General features: G+C 41.5%; 1 protein-coding gene across 1 annotated transcript in view; it reads right to left on the bottom strand.

The window, feature by feature from the left end:
- LOC136699535 (uncharacterized) overlaps positions 1–20,843 on the bottom strand; it is a 43,255-nt gene that overhangs the window by 7,995 nt on the left and 14,417 nt on the right. The window contains exons 6-10 of the mRNA XM_066674314.1: positions 17,219–17,381; positions 13,584–13,841; positions 11,446–11,619; positions 2,568–2,741; positions 1,134–1,307 (exon numbers count right to left, since the gene is read on the bottom strand). Of these exons, the coding sequence (XP_066530411.1) occupies positions 1,134–1,307; positions 2,568–2,741; positions 11,446–11,619; positions 13,584–13,841; positions 17,219–17,381 (943 nt within the window). The remainder of the gene's footprint in view (positions 1–1,133; positions 1,308–2,567; positions 2,742–11,445; positions 11,620–13,583; positions 13,842–17,218; positions 17,382–20,843) is intronic.

The following is a 20,843-nucleotide window of genomic DNA, read 5'->3' as shown; positions in this document are numbered from 1 at the left end:
TTTGTAACCACTTATCCAATTCAGGGCCATGGTGGATCCAGAGCCTACCCGGAATCACTGGGCACAAGGCCAGAACACACCCCGGACAGGGTGCCAGTCCTTCACAGAGCAACACACATTCACCTACCAATGTGTTTTTGGACCATTGGAGGAAACAGAAGCACTTGGAGGAAACCCATGTGGACATGGGGAGAACACACCAAACTCCTCACAAACAGTTACCGGAGTGGGACTTGAACCCATAACCCAAGGACCATGGAGCTGTGTGACTTGGACACTACCTGCTGCGCTACCAGGCCGCCAACAACAGAAACAGTAAACATTAAATTTTGTGAAGCATGCTCTAACACTCTGACATTAAAATTAGGTAACAGAGCCATGTTAACCCCAACAAATTTCAGCCCACTTCTAACAGCATGTAAAATGATCTGGTTTACATTTAAGATGAGTTCTTCAGCAAGAATGACATATCTCTGATTATTATTAACACAGTACATTATTCATTAATTCATTCATCTGCTTCATTTCAGTTCAGGGTTGCAGAATGTCTTGAGTCTATCTGGAATTACAGGAAACAACATGGGAACACACACTGGACAGGGCTCAAGTCCATCTCAGGGAACCACATACTCCCACACAGACAATTCTGAGTAGCCAATCCACACACCAGTGTGTGCTTTTGGACTGTTGGAGGATCACCCAGAGCAACCTATGCAAACACGGGGAGAACTCCTCACAGTCACATGGAGCGTGGCTTGAACACACAGCTCCAGGGTCCTGGGGTTGCAGTGCCACTGTGCTGCCACATGTAGATTACAACAAACCATCACACACAAAAACAACTTTTTAATCCAGTTCAAAATAAAATATCTTCTAATTATAAAGATGACTTGGGATTGCTGAAAATATTAAAAGCTTAAATATAAAGGAAAGAAGCACAAAGGGGAGTAGCTAAAATCTGGTAAATAGCTGTATCCAGATCAGTGATGTGTAGAAGTTCAGTTTAAAACCATCAATTTATGACAGACAGATACATTCAGCGGAATATTAATCTGTGTTCTGATATTAAATGTATATCAGGGTAGCACTGAGTTTAACAGCTTAACATGTTCCCTTCAAGAATTAATATTTACCTAAGAACATTCAATTTACAGTGTGGACTCTTCAGGCCTTCAGAGATCTTCTCCACTCCTGAATCCTGCAAGTCATTCATACTGAGGTCCAGTGTTCTCAGACAGCAGTTTTCTGATTGTAGAGCTGAGCCCAGACTGTCACAAGACTTTTCCCCCAGATCACACAAGGCTAGTCTGAAAGCAGAGTAAATATTTATAGGATCATTCTGAGTGAAGTAAGGTGTTCAGTCTATTAAATAATGAAAGTGAGAAGTAGTTTCAGCATAATCCCTGTGTAAGATATTAAAACATAGATTGTTTCTATTAATAAACTTCACAATGTTCCGAATGCAATTACTTGCGGGATTTATAAATACTTTTTCAGACATACCCTCTTTATATTAGAATAAGCCTGAGAATCTTTGGGGTAAATTTAACTTCTTTCTTTTAACTGTATTGAAAATAAGAAATTCATGCTAATATAGACATTTTAATGTAATTCAATGGTTTGGTGTAAATTAAAAAAACGCTCTTTTATAAGTCAGGGTTCCTACAATATTTGTCTGTAATGTAGCTAAAAACTCAAATTTGATTTTGAACAATTTACAGTATGTTCATAGCCTATTGTTTTAATGTAGTGGAGTAAGAACAAATTTTCTTATTATCCTATTTTCAAGACTGGGAAAGGAATGTGGACTTTCTTACAACCTTCCCCCTCTCAGTCAAGTTAAGTGGTTTATTGCCTGCTTATTGCTGACACTACCTTAGACAGGCTTGAGAGTTGCTGCGTGACAATGTTCCAGGCCCGACCATTCCAGCCAGACCAGAGAACCTGCCTGTCTCCAGTTTGGGGAAACCAATCCTGACTATTCAGACTTCTGAGAACACTCCATCAGGAGAACCCAGAAGACAAACCCCTGGATAGGCAGTAATTCCTTAAATGCATAGAGGATCCACCGCCCTCATATTCAAACTTCCAATGTCGACAAGGCCAGCATCCATCTTGTCTCCAGCACAGTAATGCATCAACATGCATTCAGAAATGATGCCAATACAGTTTATTGACAGAGTCATTCATTATTCGTGTTTTCCCCATGTCTGTGTGGGGGATTCAAAAAAGTGTACATAGGTGTGAGTGTGTGTCGCCAACAAAGGACTGGCACCCCCTCCAGTGTGTGTTTCCACCTTGAATGGACGAATGGAACAATAAATGGATGAATGAATGAATAAATGATATTCACTATTCTTAGTTTATTTGTAAAACTTTCTTCCACATATGACAGCATTTAGTTTACCACTTCCTAAATTAATCCCTTAATACTAATTGAAGGTCACCTGTAAAAGATCTGATTTTTTACCAAGTTAATTACAAATACATTTATTTACAAACAAAATGTATTTTCATTACCCTTGAAATGCTACATTAATATCTAAATGAATTCCTAGAAAGCTGACCTGAGGGTCTCCAGTTTACATTGTGAACTCTTCAGTGCATCACAGAGCTTCTCCACTCCTGAATCCTGTAGGCCATTGTGAGTGAGGTCCAGTTCTCTCAGGGGACAGTACTGTGATTGTAGAGCTGACATAAGATATTCACATGACTTCATAGTGAGATTACAGGTGACTAATCTGAAAAACATACAAAGAAAATATATGAAGGAATGTCATATGATACAGACTGTACAGCATTAAAAATTCTGATATTGATAAAACCAACCTGATATTGTGTTTAAATAAAACTAAAAATGCATTAATGCAATCAAAATTTTGTACCTATTTTGAAAAAATGTTTGTTTCAATAGTAAACCTTACATTTTAGACAACACTAACAAAGTCACACCACAAACTCTAACCCCATGTAATCCATGGTTTTACGTAGTCATGGCTGATCCAGAATACAGGGAAACTACAGTATGAAAGCAAGAGTCCATTAGTTTGGTTCCGGAATAGGACCTAGTTAAACTCATTTCCTCCTCTAAACCATTTATGTGAAGATTACATCCTATTCCTACAAGTTTACTAAAGGAAGTTTTACCAGAAATATCTGAGCCTCAACTGATAATGATAATATCATCTTTCAATATTGTTCCAAATGTATTTAAATTTGCAGTGATTATTATTGACCAAGAGACCAGTCACTGATCCCTGCAAATCTTCAAAATATAGACCCATTCTAAATCTTCCTTTGGAAGCTCGATCCATTTCAGTGTCAGGTTGGCAACGGGGCAAGCAAAGAAGTCCAGCATCATTGGCCCAAGCAACATGCTCTCAATCATCCTGAGGGATGCCCAGGCTTTCCCAGGACAGCCTAGAAATACAAGCCCTGGGTCTACCCTGGGGCCTCCTCACAGTTGTTTGTGACTTTTACACCTCCAGTGGGAGTTATTCAGGGGCAAATTGGTCAGATGCCCTAACCATCTTCTCTCAACATGAAGGAAAATGACTGTCAGAAGAATTTTTCTTTCTGCTTCACAATCAGCTGAAAATCAGTCCATTCATTCATTCATTCATTCATTCATTCATTCATTATCTGTAACACTTATCCAATTCAGGGTCGCGATGGGTCCAGAGCCTACCTGGAGTCATTGGGCGCAAGGCGGGAATACACCCTGGAGGGGGAGCCAGTCCTTCACAGGGCGACACACACATTCACTCACACACTCACACCTACGGACACTTTTGGGTTGCCAATCCACCTGCAACATGTGTTTTTGGACTGTGGGAGGAAACCGGAGCACCCGGAGGAAACCCACGCGGACACAGGGAGAACACAAAATCAGTCCATCATTCTTAAAATGTTTGCTCACTCTCTGTATGTTTTTGTGCTGAACAGAACAGCTGTCCATCTTGACTTATTATGATGCTGTGGGAGGACTGTCCAGGTAGGTGGGGTCCTTGCCTGCCAGTCTCCCAGTTAGCTTTGAATGTTAGACAGAACATCCCCTTTCAGTCAACTGAGGACTGCTGTGACTGGGCTTTAACTAGAACTTTTTGCTGTCCACCTGCTTCAGACACTTCTTTATTAACACAGCTATTAACAAGCCCCTTATAATTCCTCATTTATACTGGTCTGCATTTATATTGTAATTTGCCTTCATATAGCACCTTTCTAACACCCAAGGTCTCTTTACACAAGGAGACAAACGAGAGAGAGAGAGAGAGAGATGACACTTAGGACAGCAGAGGTGTGCAGAAGTCCTGAGAGAAAAACTGAAATGTAAAAGAAGAAAATGAGGAGCAGAGGTGAAGACTTTTACGTAAAGAGTTACAGCTTGGGTGCCAATACCAATACCTGGTTTAATAACCACAGTATCACTGCGCTTGATAGGCCAGGAAACTCACCCAACCTAAACCCTAGAGTATCTACAGGGTGTTGTCAAGAGGAAGATGAGAGACACCAGGCCCAACAATAAAGATGAGCTGAAGGCTACTATCAAAGTAACCTGGGCTTCCATAACACCTCAGCAGTGCCACAGGCTGATCACCTCCATGCCATGCTGTAATTCATGCAAATAGAACTCAGGCCAAGTATTGAGTGCATATACTGTACATACTTTTCAAGAGGCCAACATTTCTGTATTACAAATCATTTTTTACATTTCTAAACACTACATTTAAAAATTCTAATTTCCTGAGATAAAGACTTTTAGGTTTTCATTGGCTGTAAGTCATAATCTTTAACAATAAAATAAATAAACTCTTGAAATAAATAATTCTGTTTGTAATGAATCTATGTGAGTTTCACTTTTTAAATTGAATTAAGGCTTATTGAATGAATCATCATAGATATCACTAAAATCACCACCCTTCCCCTGAGGCCTGGGCTCAAGTAAATATCTAAAACTACTAGGTGCCAACAAACTGAGGTGGAGATAATCACCAGGTTGTTGACATGTCTTTGTGAGAAAAGACACACTAACTGGTTTTGCAGCCATGAGCTCCTTGTCTGTGAAAAAGTCCATATGTGACGAGTCCATATAACTTGTTGGAGCAGTTCAGTGAGGACTGTAGAGTGACAAATCATGTCATTTGAAAATTTCATAAAGTACCAACAATGAACCAGCAGAAAAAATTCTTGGAATAAAACCTTTTTTACCTTGACTTCTACTGAGATTTAAGAAGGGTTTTTTCCTTCTCCTGTAAAGTTACTATTCTGGGAGATACATGTTTTTCATTGGACAGGGACAATATTCAGTCTATGTAATATTTCGTAAAGGCAGTTTACACAATAGAGTTTTTTTCATTATGTAAGAACATTATTCTAATTTCCATCATTCTATTTCTCTGACTGTCATTGTCTCACACTCTTTACAATTATATTTTATTTTTGCCTGCAAAAAACAGACATTTTTAGGGTATATATTTGTAACAGAAGCACAGAGAGAGAGAGAGAGAGAGAGAGAGAGGCATTAATATTGAATAACCATGGAGGAGCACTAGCTAGCCAACTTAATCAACATCTATGCTAGCTACATTAGCTTCTCAGTGCAGAAGGGGATAAAAGTTAATTCCTTAAAGTAAATTTTAGATTGTCTATGATATATATTATATTTATATATTTATATTTATTTCAGCAATAAGCCTGGTTTGCAGGCTTACATTAAGCTGGAATTTTAGCTTTCCTACCACTTTCTGCTGCTCACACATACTTGAGTGTCATCTGCATAACAATGTTTAAGACCATGGCTGTTGATGATCTGACCCAGGGTCAGCATGAATATAATGAATAGTATAGGGCCTGTTCATTGGGAAACTCCTGGTGCAACAGTACTAGGGGAAGTTGATTTACCAAGAGCAACAAAGTGAGATATATTTGTAAAGTAGGTAAAGTAATAATGTTAGGGCATAATATTCTAATACACCCGGAATACACCCTGGAGCGTGCGGCAGTCTTTCACAGGGCAACATACACAGTCACATATTTACTCACACCTATGGACACATTTGAGTCGCCAATCCACCTACCAACATGTGATTTTAGACTTTGGAAGGAAACCGGAGGACCCGGAGGAAACCCACACAGACATGGGGAGAACACACCACACACCTCACAGACAGTCACCCGGAGGAAACCCACACAGTCACAGGGAGAACACACCACACACCTCACAGACAGTCACCCGGAGGAAACCCACACAGTCACAGGGAGAACACACCACACACCTCACAGACAGTCACCCGGAGGAAACCCACACAGACACCAAGAGAACACACCACACACCTCACAGACAGTCACCTGCAGCTGTGTGACTGTGACACTACCTGCTGCACCACTGTGCCACCCACAATGTAATCACAAACATTTAAAATAGTTTTAGAGAATGTTATCTACCTCTTCAGAAGAGCATTCTAGGAAGAACAGAAAAAAACAACAAAAAAACATACAGATCTCCAACTAGCAGCCAGAATCTTACAGATGACACGTCCTATTTTTGGGACTTAAAATCAAGGGCTCAGAGTTAAGAGCAGAATTGGGACACTCATAACTTCATGTGCCACAGTGTAGTGTGTTTTTTAGCTGAGCTGGACATAACATTACAGCATATTACTAGAGCCTCAAACAGAAATGTGTTCAAAGTCATTAAGCTTATTTATGAGCTCTTCTTTGTGTGTTTTAGTGTTTCTGTGACCCACAAGGCTTTCATTTCTACTCGATAATTAAAAAAAAGTGAAAGTCATATCGTCCTATCGTCCTACACTGACACATCTAAGGATGCCTACACAGAAAATGACAGGCTTTCCATGATCATAAACCCCCTGCAAGCAGGTTTGTCTGCTGCCATCATGCTCCAAGTGTCCTGTTTTAAAAACCAAAATATGAACACCCTATGTAAACAAAACTTTTAGTAAGCAAACTAACAATACCTTTACAACCACCTGTAATACCACTGCAATAACCAATTTGATTACCATTATTACCATAGATTTTTGTGTTGTTGTTGTAGTTTTTGTCCAGCAGGGGGCAACCACTGACTTGTGAGTCACTGCTTGATATATGCACAGAAGTACACAAAGAATATAGATTCAAATTTTAGCAGGGTTTGGAGGAATTATCCTCTTTAAGGATTTTTTTTTGTTTTACTGCTTGAACTAAAAGGGATTTTAAATAAGATTCTGCTGCTGGTAGGGAGTTGTGATATCGATATTCACAGTCAAACAAACAAAATGCACTTTCTACACAACAAACTGGATATCTCTCTCCATAACAAAATCCAGTCACACTTTCAGGGAACTTCGGTCTTCTTTACAATATTGTGGAGTCTAACTGAGCTGGATTTTCTGGTGAGGACAAAATATTCTCATCTGCTGCATTCATTAGTAACTACTTCTGGGGGCTGTTAGGAGCTTTAATACTATTTATATAAGCTCTTCATATTTGTTATGAGATTATAGTTATGGGTCCATGTATATCCCCTCCCCGGATCACCACCTTAACATGGTGGAGGGGTTTGCAAGCCTGCGTGAGCCTAGGAGCTATGTTGTCAGGGGCAATAGCCCCTGGTAGGGTCTCCCAAGGCAAATTGGTCCTAGGTGATGGGCCAGACAAAGAGTGATCCATAAAGACCAAGATGAAGAGATCAAAAACAGGGACACAGCTATCTTCGCCTGGAGTAGAGCCAGTGACATTGAGTTCGAATGGGCCATGTTCCAGACCTCCATTATTGAGGCGGCTGAACGGAGCTGTGGCTGCAAGGTTGTTGGTGCCTGTCGAGGTGGCAATCTCTGCACTCGGTGGTGGACACCCCAGATGAGGGAGGCTGTCAAGCTAAAGAAGGAGTCCTATCGAGCCTGGTTGGCTCGGGGGACTCCGGAGGCAGCTGACAGGTACACTACCGAGGAGCCAAGCGGCTCGTGGCTTCGGCTGTCCCTGAGGCAAAAACTCGGATGTGGGAGGAGTTCGGTGAGAACATGGAAAATGACTTTCATTTGGCTCAGAGAAGTTTCTGGCAAACCATCTGGCAACTCAGGAGGGGAAAGCGGTTTTCCACCAACACTGTATATGGTGGGGGTGGGGAACTGTGGACCTCGACTGGGGACGTCATTAGGCGGGGGAAGGAATACTTTGAGGATCTTCTCAATCCCACCAGCATGTCTTCCGAAGATGAAGTAGAATTTGGGGACCCTGGTGGGGGCTCATTTATCACTGGGGCTGAGGTGACCGTAGGCGGTAGGGCCCCGGGGGTGGATGAAGTTTGCCTTGGGTTCCTCAATGCTCTGGATGTTGTGGGGCTATCCTGGCTGACACGTCTTTGCAACATTGCGTGGACATATGGGGCAGTACCTCTGGACTGGCAGACTGGGGTGGTGGTTCCCCTTTTTAAAAAGGGGGATTGGAGGGTGTGTTCCAACTATAGGGGGATCACACTCCTCAGCCTCCCCGGTAAGGTCTATGCGGGGGTACTGGAGAACAGAGTCCAACTGATAGCTGAACCTCGGATCCAGGAGGAAATATGCGGATTTCGCCCCGGTCGTGGAACATAGGACCAGCTCTTTACCCTCGCTAGGATCCTGGAGGGTGCGTGGGAGTTTGCTCAACCAGTCTACATGTGTTTTGTGGATCTGGAAAAGGCTTTCGACCGTGTCCCTCGGGATATTCTGTGGGGGGTGCTCTGGGAGTATAGGGTACTGGGCTCTTTGCTACGAGCCATCCAGTCCCTGTATAAACAGAGCAGGAGTCTGGTTTGTATGGCTAGCAGTAAGTCAGACTGGTTTCTAGTTGGAGTTGGACTCCATCAGGGCTGCCCGTTGTCACCAGTTCTGTTCATAATTTTTATGAACATAATTTCTCGGCATAGCCAAGTGGTGGAAGGTGTCCGGTTCAGTGGTCTCAGGATTCCATGTCTGTTTTTTTCTTTTTTTCTATCTTTTTTGCGGATGATGTGGTCTTGTTGGCTTCATCGAGCCGCGACCTCTAGCTCTTGCTGGGCCAGTTTGCAGCCGAGTGTGAAGCGGTAGGGATGAGGATCAGTACCTCCAAGTCCGAGTCCATGGTACTCAGTCGGAAAATGGTGGAGTGCTCTCTCCAGGTTGGAAGTGAGATCCTGTCTCAAGTGGAGGAGTTTAAATACCTCAGGGTCTTGTTCACGAGTGAGGGAAAGATGGAGTGGGAGATTGACAGGCGGTTCAGTGCAGCGTCAGCGGTAATGAGGGCTCTGTATTGGTCCGTTGTGGTAAAGAGAGAGCTGAGCAGAAAAGCAAAGCTCTCAATTTACCGTTCAATCTAGGCCCCGGGGCAGACCAAGAACACGCTGGAGAGACTACATGTCTTGACTGGACTGGGAACGCCTCGATATATCTCCAGAGCTGGGAGCTGGGAGCGGTGGCTGGGGAGAGGGAGGTCTGGGTTTCTTTGCTCCGACTGCTTCCCTCGTGACCCGGATTCGGATAAGCGGTGGAAAATGGATGGATGGATGGATGGATGGGTTCATGTTTATGAATTATGAATTAGATCATTTAAAGAATGAAAATGTTTGAATTAAGACCTATTTTTGTATAGAGGCCTAATTTGCATATAGTCCTATTATCAGCAATTCTCAGTCCTCTGCCTCAATCTCCTTTTATGGCTGCCAGTTCAAGCTTAGAATGTTTTTAGGCTAACTGATTGATAGGAAACCCTTTCCCTACATTGTTGCACAGCTGAAAAACAGTATACTAATAAGGGAACATAAAAGGGAGCATGGGCGGCACGGTGGCGCAGCAGGTAGTGTCGCAGTCACACAGCTCCAGGGGCCTGGAGGTTGTGGGTTTGATTCCCGCTCCGGGTGACTGTCTGTGAGGAGTTGGTGTGTTCTCCCCGTGTCCGCGTGGGTTTCCTCCGGGTGCTCCGGTTTCCTCCCACAGTCCAAAAACACACGTTGCAGGTGGATTGGCGACTTGAAAGTGTCCATAGGTGTGAGTGTGTGAGTGAATGTGTGTGTGTCCAGGGTGTATTCCCGCCTTGCGCCCAATGATTCCAGGTAGGCTCTGGACCCCCCGTGAGCCTAGAATTGGATAAGCGGCTACAGATAATGGATGGATGGAAAAGGGAGCATAACATTCTAGGTTAGTTTAGTATCTGATGTGTCAGCAGTTGTTGGCTTGCTTACAGGCTCAAAATGGCCAGAAAGAAATGACTTTCTTTAGAGACTCATCAGTCTATTGGTGTGGTAAGAAAGGAAGGCTACTCAATGCAAGACATTGCAAAGAAACTAAAAATATTTTACCATGCCGTTAACTACTCCCTTCGGAGTGTAGCACAAACTGGCTCTAATAAGGACAGAAAAGGAGTGGGAGGCCCTGATGCATAACTGTTCAAGAAGATAGATACCTTAAAGTGTGCAGTTTGAGACAAAGACACCTCACAAGTTGTCAACTGACAGCTGCACTAAATTGAACCCATCAAACTCCAGTGTCAACACCAACAGTGAAGAGTCGACTTCAGGATGCTGTACTTCATGGCTGAATGGCCAAGAAAAAGCCATACCTTAGACTGGCCAATATAAAGAGAAGACTATGATTGACCCAAGAGAAAAGACACTGAAAGATTGAAAGAAGGTGTTGTGTACAGATGAGTCCAAGTTTCAAGTCTTTGGATCAAACAGAGGAACATTTATGAGGTGCAGAAACAACAAAAAGATGCAAGACCAATGCTCAATGCCATCTGTCAAGCATGGTAGAGGCAGCGTGATAGCCTGGGGATGCTTTGGAGGTGGTAAAATAGGAGATTTATATAGAGCTGAAGGGATTTGAAGAAGGAAGGCTACCACAAGTTTTTTCAAAGCCATGCCATACCCTGTGGACAATGCTTGATAAGGAGTCAGCCAGAATTCTGACTGTAATGGAATGGCCAGCACAGTCTCTGGATCTGAACCCTACTGAGCTGTTGTGGGAGCAGCTTGACCGTCTGGTACAGAGGAAGACTGCATCAAGTCAATCCATGTGGGACATACTCCAGGAAGAATGGGGTGAAATCTCATGAGATTACCTCAAAAAAGTGACAGATAGAATGCCTAGGGTCAGCCAGGCTATAATTGCTGCAAAAGGTGGGTTTTTTGATAAAGGCAATATTTGAAGAATGTCCTAATATGTCCTAATCTTGTGTGTTTCCATTGAAAACAAGAACATTTCACAGTGTTCTAAAACTTTTGTATGGTTTTCTGTGTGTATATATATATATATATATATATATATATATATATATACACATGTGTGTGTGTGTGTGTGTGTGTGTGTCTCTGTGTGTGTGTTTCAGTTCATAAAAACTGCCTTTATTTCATCATTTCATGGAGTTTATATAAGAACATGCTTGGGAAAAATGTCTTTGCACTCAATAATAAATTCACATAGTATTTACCTGAGTTTCTCTGGTTTACAGTGTGGACTCTTCAGTCCAGCAGAGATCAGCTCCACTCCTGAATCTCTCAGGTCATTTTTACTGAGGTCCAGTTTTCTCAGAGAGCAGTTTTCTGATTCTAAAACTGACTTCAGTATTTCACAGGACTGATAGTCAAGTTTACACACACAAAGCCTGCAAAAGGAAAATGAATACAACTGAACACAGTCTGAAATTGAAACTGAATACAACTGAATACTGTCAACTGAGGATGATTAAATATTATATACAAAAAAAATCACATTTCTGTAATTCTATAAATATTTAACACAGGAAAGTTTGATATTTTGGAATCCTGAGGACACAACCCCTCTTTGCAGCCCATTAGTGGACTATTAGCTACCCTTTCATATGTAAATGAGACAAAGCAAAGAAGAACTCTCCAAAGGACACTAGTTCTCAGAGAGAGAAAGGGAACTATATAGTTATATGCATTTTTTTTTCAGTTTGTTAGTTTATATTTTTCTTTGTATTTTGGATCTTGATCTCTTCATTGGTGCAAATTTTCCCTTTCTTATTGAACTATACAGAGTCCATCATTAGGCTGTGAACAAGCAAATCAACATTTTCACACCAAGCATTTTCACCATATTATTGCAAGAGCATATCTCCTGCCATCCACGAACTGCAAGGAGTTATGAGCTTGCACAAAAGTGTATGTACAGACGCGGTTGAAGTTTTACTCTTTCTTGCTGCTACCTGTTTGGAGAAAACTAAACCTGCAATGGAGCACAAGAGGAAGTTTACAGCTTTAGAAGCACTGGCTTTGCTGAGTTCCATGGATGACTGTGACTTAGATAGTAGAGAGGGAGTTGAGGTGGAATTTTTTTAGTGTTTTGGGGTGGTTTGTATTTTAGTTGGCATGTTTAATTATCTTTAGCAAAAAAAAAAAAAAAAAAAAAAAAAAAAATCTGGACAAGCAATAAGACAAAAAAAGTAAATATTGTAAATATAATCATCTAATGAATAACAAAATTTTAGCTTTTGATGAGTCCTGGAAATGTAGTATTTAGCTTAGATAAATCAATAAATAAAAAAATGAATATGGCGAGAATATCTCGGGCATTATGTAAATATTGTAAAAAAAAATTCTCATAAAATACCAGCTTCGGATGAGTGTTTATAAAGTCTGTTTATATGACATATTTTGGTGTTTGGGCACTGTCTAGTCAATATGCATGTTTATGTTTAATCTCATCCAAAGCACAAATTTTGCAGCCTGTCACTCCACGCACTTAGCGCTTCTGCTTAGCAATACAATAGGCACTAACTGCTTCACAGAAGGGGTGTGGGTAAGACAGAGTTTTAGGGCCATCACATGAAAAAAATAAAACAAAATAAGATTCTGAGAATAAAGTAAAAATTCGGAATAACTCTGAGAAAAATGTTGGAATGATTCTGAGATTAAAAGTAGGAAAAATTCTGAGAAAAAAGTCAGAATAATTTAGAGAATAAAGTCACAATTCTGAGAATCATTCCGATAATAAAGTCAGAAAACAGAATTATTTATTAAAAGCACACATGATATGACAACTAACCCCATTAGTGCAGCCTCTGACTGCAATATGGGTTTAGTTTATTATACGAATAAATGAACCATAACGCAAAGAAGCCTCGTGGGTATGCTGGAGTTCCACTCCCTCTGAATCCATCATTTTTGTGATCATTAATTGCATCCTGTGAGACCACATGCCCTCTTCTGAATAAACATGTTCTTGCACCCGATACTAATCACAATATGGTTCTAATGTAGCAGAGGACTGAGTATTTATTCCTGAAATCTATACCATAGTATGACTTCAGCAACACACTGCATTTCTTAATTACAATGTGGTTGTGTCTGCCCCATTATATGTGCTGCGAAATATTTCTGACCTTATTCTTGGAATTATACTGATTTTTTTCCTCAGACTTTTTCTGACTTTAATCATTCCAACATTATTCTCAGAATTCTTACTTTATTCTCAAAATCTTTTTTTTTTCAGTGTTGTAGCCCTAAAACTCTGTTGTAGGGCGGCGGATATTCACCTTATGAAAAAAATAAAAATGTGCTTTTGCGCTTCTAGTGTTAATTCAATAAAATCAACTTTAACACTGACTTGAGAATCTGCAGTTTACAGTGTGTACTCTTCAGTCCAGCAGAGAGCTCCTCCAATTTAGAGTGTGTACTCGTCTGTCCTTCAGAGAACTTTTCTGGTTTATGGGGTTTACTCATCTGTCCATCAGAGATCTTCTCCACTCCTGAATCCTGCAGGTCATTGTTACTGAGGTCCAGTTCTGTCAGAGAGCAGTTTTCTGATTGTAGAGCTGCAGTTAAAGTAGTGATGGACTGTTCAGAGAGATTACAGCCAGCAAATCTACAAGAGACAGAGCAAACACCCTTTTTTACCCACGGTTAATGAAGCTTTACAAATGAGCAAAACAAATGAGTTGCTGAAGAGCTTTGTATGTGAAAAGATGTGTAGATTATGATACAGTGAGCATCATCATCATCAGGGACGTATAAAACAGGCACTGCTTTTTAGTAGTGAATATTTTAAATGTACAGCACTCTAAGTAGAGAAGGAGAAAACAGATATTTCTAGTTTGTAGAGATGAAAACCCACTCCTCAGAGGACCTTATTTAACAATCAGAACAGAGCACCATCATGATAAGTGTACACCTGATAAGTGTACACAATCACTAAATCAAATAAGTGTCAAAATTAAAATGCTGTTCATATCAACTGTAGTAAAAGTAACAGATACATTTCAGTGGATACAAAACGTCTCCACACTCCTCCAAACACAGCAGTTATGTTAGAAAATATGATTTATATAGTTTTTTTTAAGTTTAATATTAATTAAAATGCAAAAAAATATATCTAACAATATCAGAAATTCTTGGCACGAATCAAATATATATCTGTGTGCTTATCTGTGTGAAAATAACAGCTGTCTTGAGTCTAGGGAACACATAGAATGGGATCTGAGGCTATGGTCAGTGAAAGATAGTTGTACTTATTTTGAAGTGTGTTTTAGATCATTGTTCTGATGGAAGATCAAATGATGGTCTAGATTTAGCCTCCTGTTTGTGAGTCAATGAACTCTATTGGTCCAGGGCCTTTGTAACAAAAACTGTCTGACAAATCCACTATAATAGTTCACAGTGGGGATTAAACCTTTCTACAAGTTTATCTTTATGTATGTCCCAAAACACAATTCCCAAAAGCTCTGTATTGATCTCATTTGATCATAGAACATGTTCCATTAATGTCTGGCTAAAGGATGGCTCTAGAATATGTTTGGTCCTTAATAGCTCCCTCCATTTTCAGCCCTTCCAAACAACTGGAGGTTTTATAGGTGATGTAGAAGTGTAGATTGTGAGGAGACTATAGGTGATCTGCTGTTGTCAGTGTAGGACTCTTCTGGCTTTTAACTGTCTGGTTACAGGCTCCTTTTACAAAATCTCTTCATTGCTGTTTGTGTTTTCTGTAACTGCCAACATTCCAAACTGCTAAGAGAAATGTTTTGTAGTTGTACAGATTTTATTTGCAAACACCCAAGATCACCACACTGATGGAGAATCCACTTATTCATAGATCAGGCATGGGACATTTCCTCAGAGGCAAGAATATACAGACACGTGACTGTAATAAACAAATAATATAAAGACATGAGAATTATTTTAAACAAATGAGTTTTATGGCAAAAAATATTAAAATGGTCAAAGGGATGTATCTTTACACTTATATAGCGCCTTTCTAGACACCCAAGGACGCTTTACAATCCACACTGCTCAGAACGCTCAATCCACACACACACTGGTGAGAAGCGGCAGCCAAACGCGCACAGCGTACTCTCAACCAGGAACGACCGTCCACCTGGAGGACTGCATCGGGCACTAGGGTTTAACCCAGGATAGAGCGCCAATCCATATCTGGGCTCACACATACAGACATTCATTCACACACCAGGACAGTTATTAGACAGAAGCCAATTCACCTACCCTCCATGTTTTTGGACTGTGGGAGGAAACCGGAGACCCCGGAGGAAACCCACGCAGACACGGGGAGAACATGGAAACTCCACCCAGATGGGACTTGAACCCAAGATCCCAGCGCTGGGAGGCAAACGTGCTAACCACTAAGCCACCGTGCCGCCCGGATACTTGAGTTTAAAACTCAGGCCTGAACTCTGTGGGAAAAAAGGAGACTGGTAGCATGAGATTGTTTGGTACAGCATGATAAGACATCCTTAGGAGATAAGGACACCTTTTTATTTGGGCTCCTATGATACACTGCATACCTAGAAGATGAGGGTACCATTTTAATTGGGGTTCTATGGAATGCAACTTAATTAAAAAAATAGGAGGGGCGAGATGATCTCACCACAAAAAGTGTATGTAAACTGTGGTTTTCAGTATGTCATTGTGAGTGAGTCTGCAGGAGGTCTTCTGTGATTGCTCTCCAAATAAAGAACCTGAAAGAATACTTTCAAGTATTTTTAAAAGAACTAGAAACTTTTATTTGAACTTATTCTTTCAAGTATTATAGTTAGATTAGATATAAGATTAACACGTCGTGGTAACGACAACACGCTTTCTTCCCTCAGTGAATTTTACAAAGACAGATAATCATGAGCTACTCTTGGAATTTTCTGAAATCCAGTAGTGAATAACCATGTTGTTTTCACAGTGTTGCAGGTGACGCAGTAAAGATTAAACACCACTGAAAATAAAAGATCTCAGTCCATAACACAGAATCTCCCTCCAGACAGATGCTTTAAATGAGAACACAGCTCATTTGTTACTACTCCAGTCTATTAGTTCTCTGCTTTCAATTCCTGGAAGCAGAGAACTGCTGCAGAAAAAATGCCATAATTCTGAGTTGCAGCAACTGAATATTTAGATCCCAGGTTAAGAATCAATGGATGCTAAAAATGATATACATGTTTACTCTTTGTTGTTTACAGCTCAAACAGTCTGAAAGCTTCATGACATGAGACATACTGGCCCACTAGTGTCTAATGTTAGACTAAATGCTTATGTTTTAATATTTCTTTCTGTTTTTAGAGTTAATATAATAATATTATATTATAATAATATTATTAATAATATTATATTATAATATTAATAATATAATTAATATAACATATTTGCACACTAGACAAATATAACTTGAATGGTGTACTGTACTGTAATTAAAAGTCTCTGTCTATATGAGGGGCTTCATAAATCTGATTGCCCACTCTCCCCCCTTTGCATTTTCTTTCAATGCATTGCTTATTTAACAGTTTTAAAATATACTGTATGATCTGTAGAGTCAGGAGAGTAAAGAGTGAGTATGAATTTACTGAGCATTTCTGGTAGGTTTCAGAAGCACAGTTTAGAATATAATACCACAGAAAGGTTTGTTGTCATTCTGCAGTGCTGATGTCCACATTCAGAGGCAAACTGGACAATGGACTTGAACACTGTCTTGAACAGGAGTGACCTCTGACCTGGCTGGAGAGCACAGTAGACATAGGTGAAATAGGAGACACTAAAGTAGCTGTGTGTTATGTGCTTACTCCATCTGCAGCTGTGCTCTCAGCAGTGTGTCTGAGGGAGGAAAGGTGAGGAGCTGAGAGACAAGCACTGTCCTCTCCAGAAGGGGAACGACTGATGTTCTTCCAAAAGCCAGAGGGAGGTTAGTGTAATATTCATTCACTGGTCTGTGTCTCCATTAGTGAATGATGTGTAGGTGACACTCACTTAGCTGTTGTACAGTTAGAGATCGCTGGGATGAGTCTCTGGTAACCCTCTTCTGATGTGCTGTATTTCTTCAGGTTTAATGTCTTCATTTTCTGTGAATGGTGATGTAGGTAGGCTATGGCTGAGCACTCTTCAGGAGACAGTTGCTTTTTAGAGCGTCTGTCTGGAGTTAGAGAGAGACAGAGGGAGACATTGTCATTAACTGACTGTAACTTTCTGAAATAACCTGAAAGAGAACATTGATTGAACATTGAAAGATAAGTCCTGATAAAGGTGGACTGTATTTTATCTGTGTATTCTTCAGTGAAACTGCCCAGTGGTGGAGGTTTGTAAATGTTTAGTGTGAGGGACTGTGTATGTGTGTGTGATGATTCATTGATTTCACAGTGGACCACAGTGTCTCTGTGAGTCTAGTACTGTTTTTCAGAGAGACAGAGCAGGCTTTAACTGCACCATATTTTACACATATTTCTGTTTTTAATCACTACACATTTTATGATGCAGTAATTAGATTGTTTATTACTGGTGTTGAAGTTGATTTTTTTTCTCTCTTGCTCTTGTGGGAGGCGGTCACATTTTCTTCCTCTCTTTTTCTTCCTTATCTTTCCTGCTTGGCTTCTCCTGGTCTTGTCTTGTCTACCTTCAGAGACTCTCTCAGCACCGCTCTTCAAATTAAAATTAGAATGGAATTGATCAACTGGTCTCCCAACGCTATTGATACCATCTTCTTAAGGAGAAGCTTGGGCTCGGGGGAGCCCACCTGCCCTGATGGAACGATGCCTGCTGGATATGCCATGGATGGATGAGAAAATTGGGGCGTGGTGTGTCTGGCGCCTCTTTCTATCGAGGACATTGAATATGCGTATAAATTCACGGTCTATTTGGACTTACGATCGTGGGCTTTCTGCTGATTGGTTTAGACATTGCCCTGGTTTATCTGAAAATTATAAGTGTCGAGTCAGTTGTAAACAGTCCAAGGAAACTAACCAACATGATTGATGGGATGGGCAGAGCCTTTGGCACACAGACTGTGACTGTGAGTAGAAGCTTGGATTCCATCATGGAGTAACTAACGGCTTTGAACACCAATATTGAACGTTTGGAAGACCAGAGCAAAAATCGAACTTTGAGTCAGAGGGACTATTTGCTCAAAATTAGCTTCAGGTCTCTGATATCAATAAACTGAATTCAGCTGTTTTGGCTGCCCCAGCTATCAGCGGCCTTGAGCTGCTGATAGTCAAACTCCCCTGGAGGAACGGTTGCTATTGAGATCTGCTGCACCCTCCCGTCTTGAACTGCTGGGCTCAAGGACAATGTGATCACTTCTCCATTCTGCGGACTTTTCACAGACTGAACCCCACCCCACCCCCTCCACCCGCCTCCTACTGCTTTTGTCCACGTCTCTGAAACATCTGTGTGTGTATTGCTTGTGTGCTACAGGTGTTGTTTTTTTCAAGATCACACACTGTGCTTCCTAAATGCACAGTCTGTGACCTTCATTTTTTATCACCACTTGTTGTAATCCAGCTGTTTTTTCTAACTGTAAGATGGCGCAGGCACCTGCTGCCATCACATCTGTTGCGCACACTTATGTGAGTGGAAAGACGGAAAGTAATTTCGCTTTGAATTTGTAGCGCTGATTTTTTTTGCACTGAAATTATGCACAAGTACACATCCGGGATACTAAGGATGAGCAATCGATTGATTTGGATTTTCTCTTTCACCTTAAATGCTGCACTAGTTGCATTCTGTCGCCGCTAGATGGCAAAATACGAACAAATTTCCACACCGTGGAAAACCTATACATTTAGCTTCCTTCCGGGGATATTATCTCTTTATTTTCAAAGTGTCTCAAAAATCTGAAAGGCTCACTAAAGACACAATATAACAGACTATTGATATCCTGAAGATGAAGAAATTTTACCATGGAAATTGTTTGTAATGGCCCTGTGAATATAGCATGTGATATGACAGAATATGTGGAAACATGAAGTGTGGGTATACAGTCATGTGATAATTAGAACACCCCATGAAAGCCTTTGTCTTTTTAAACATTTAAACATATGTACATTTGACTTTCATTTGAACAGCACTAAGAAATGGAGCTTATACAAGTAAAACTGAAGAAATTACTTATAAACATAAGTTGTACAATGTAATTGGCTTTGGTAGACTGGATTTGGCAAATTTTTCATGGGTGCAACCCACATTCTCAGCTCTACTGCTCATCCCACCAATGCATGTTCCTTACAAATGTGGGACCACTGAAAAGGGAAATTAACAGGCTTTTCAACAGTATAAAAGGTATTGCCAAGAAGCATTGTTACAACAAATAAATAATCTCCATCCATTTTTCCACCGCATATCCAGGTCCAGGTCATGGAGGACGCAGTTGGAGCAAAGAAACACAGACCTCTCTCTCCCCAGCCACCGCTTCCAGCTCCTCTGGGGGTATACCGAGGTGTTCCCAGGCCAGTCGAGACATGTAGTCTCTCCAGCGTGTTCTTGGTCTGACCTGGGGCCTCCTCCCCATTAGACATGCCCTCACCAGGAAGGCATCCAAGAGGCATCCGAACCAGATGTCCAATCCAGTTCATCTGGCTCCTCTCAACATGGAAGAGCAGCGGCTCCACTCCAAGTCTCTCCTGGATGTCCGAGCTCCTAACCCTGTCTCTAAGGGAGAGTCCAGACACCCTGCGGAGAAAACTCATTTCAGCTGCTTGTACCCGCGATTTCGTTCTTTCAGTCACTACCCAAAGCTCGTGACCATGGGTGAGGGTTGGGACATAGATTGAACGGTAAATCGAGAGCTTTGCTTTTCTGCTCAGCTCTCTCTTCACCACAACAGAACGGTACAGAGCCTGCATTACTGCTGACGCTGCACCAATCTGCCTGCCAATCTCCTGCTCCATCTTTCCCTCACTCGTAAACAAGACCCAGAGGTATTTAAACTCCTCCACTTGAGGCAGGATCTCACTTCCAACCTGGAGAGAGCACTCCACCCTTTTCCGACTGAGTACCATGGACTCGGACTTGGAGGTGCTGATCCTCATCCCTACTGCTTCACACTCGGCTGCAAACTGGTCCAGCAAGAGCTGGAGGTCCCGGCCCGATGAAGCCAACAAGACCACATCATCTGCAAAAAGCAGACATGGAATCCTGAGGCCACCAAACCGGACACCTTCCGCCACTTGGCTATGCCGAGAAATTCTGTCCATAAAAATTATGAACAGAACTGGTGACAACGGGCCACCCTGATGGAGTCCAACTCTGACTGGAAACCAGTCTGACTTACTGCCAGCCATACGAACCAGACACCTGCCCTGTTTATACAGGGACTGGATGGCTCATAGCAAAGAGCCCAGTACCCCATACTCCCAGAGCACCCCCCACAGAATATCCCAGTCGCATGCCTTCTCCAGATCCACAAAACACATGTAGACTGGTTGAGCAAACTCCCATGCACCCTCCAGGATCCTAGCGAGGGTAAATATCTGGTCCTGTGTTCCACGACCGGGACGGAATTCGCATTGTTCCTTTTTCTCTTCTCCAGTACCCCCGCATAGACTTTACCAGGGAGGCAGAGGAGTGTGATCCCCTGTAGTTGGAACACACCCTCCGATCC

The sequence above is a fragment of the Hoplias malabaricus genome, chromosome 6 (genome assembly GCF_029633855.1).
Source record: "Hoplias malabaricus isolate fHopMal1 chromosome 6, fHopMal1.hap1, whole genome shotgun sequence".
Lineage (NCBI taxonomy): Eukaryota > Metazoa > Chordata > Actinopteri > Characiformes > Erythrinidae > Hoplias > Hoplias malabaricus.
This window is presented reverse-complemented; position numbering and strand designations above follow the sequence as displayed.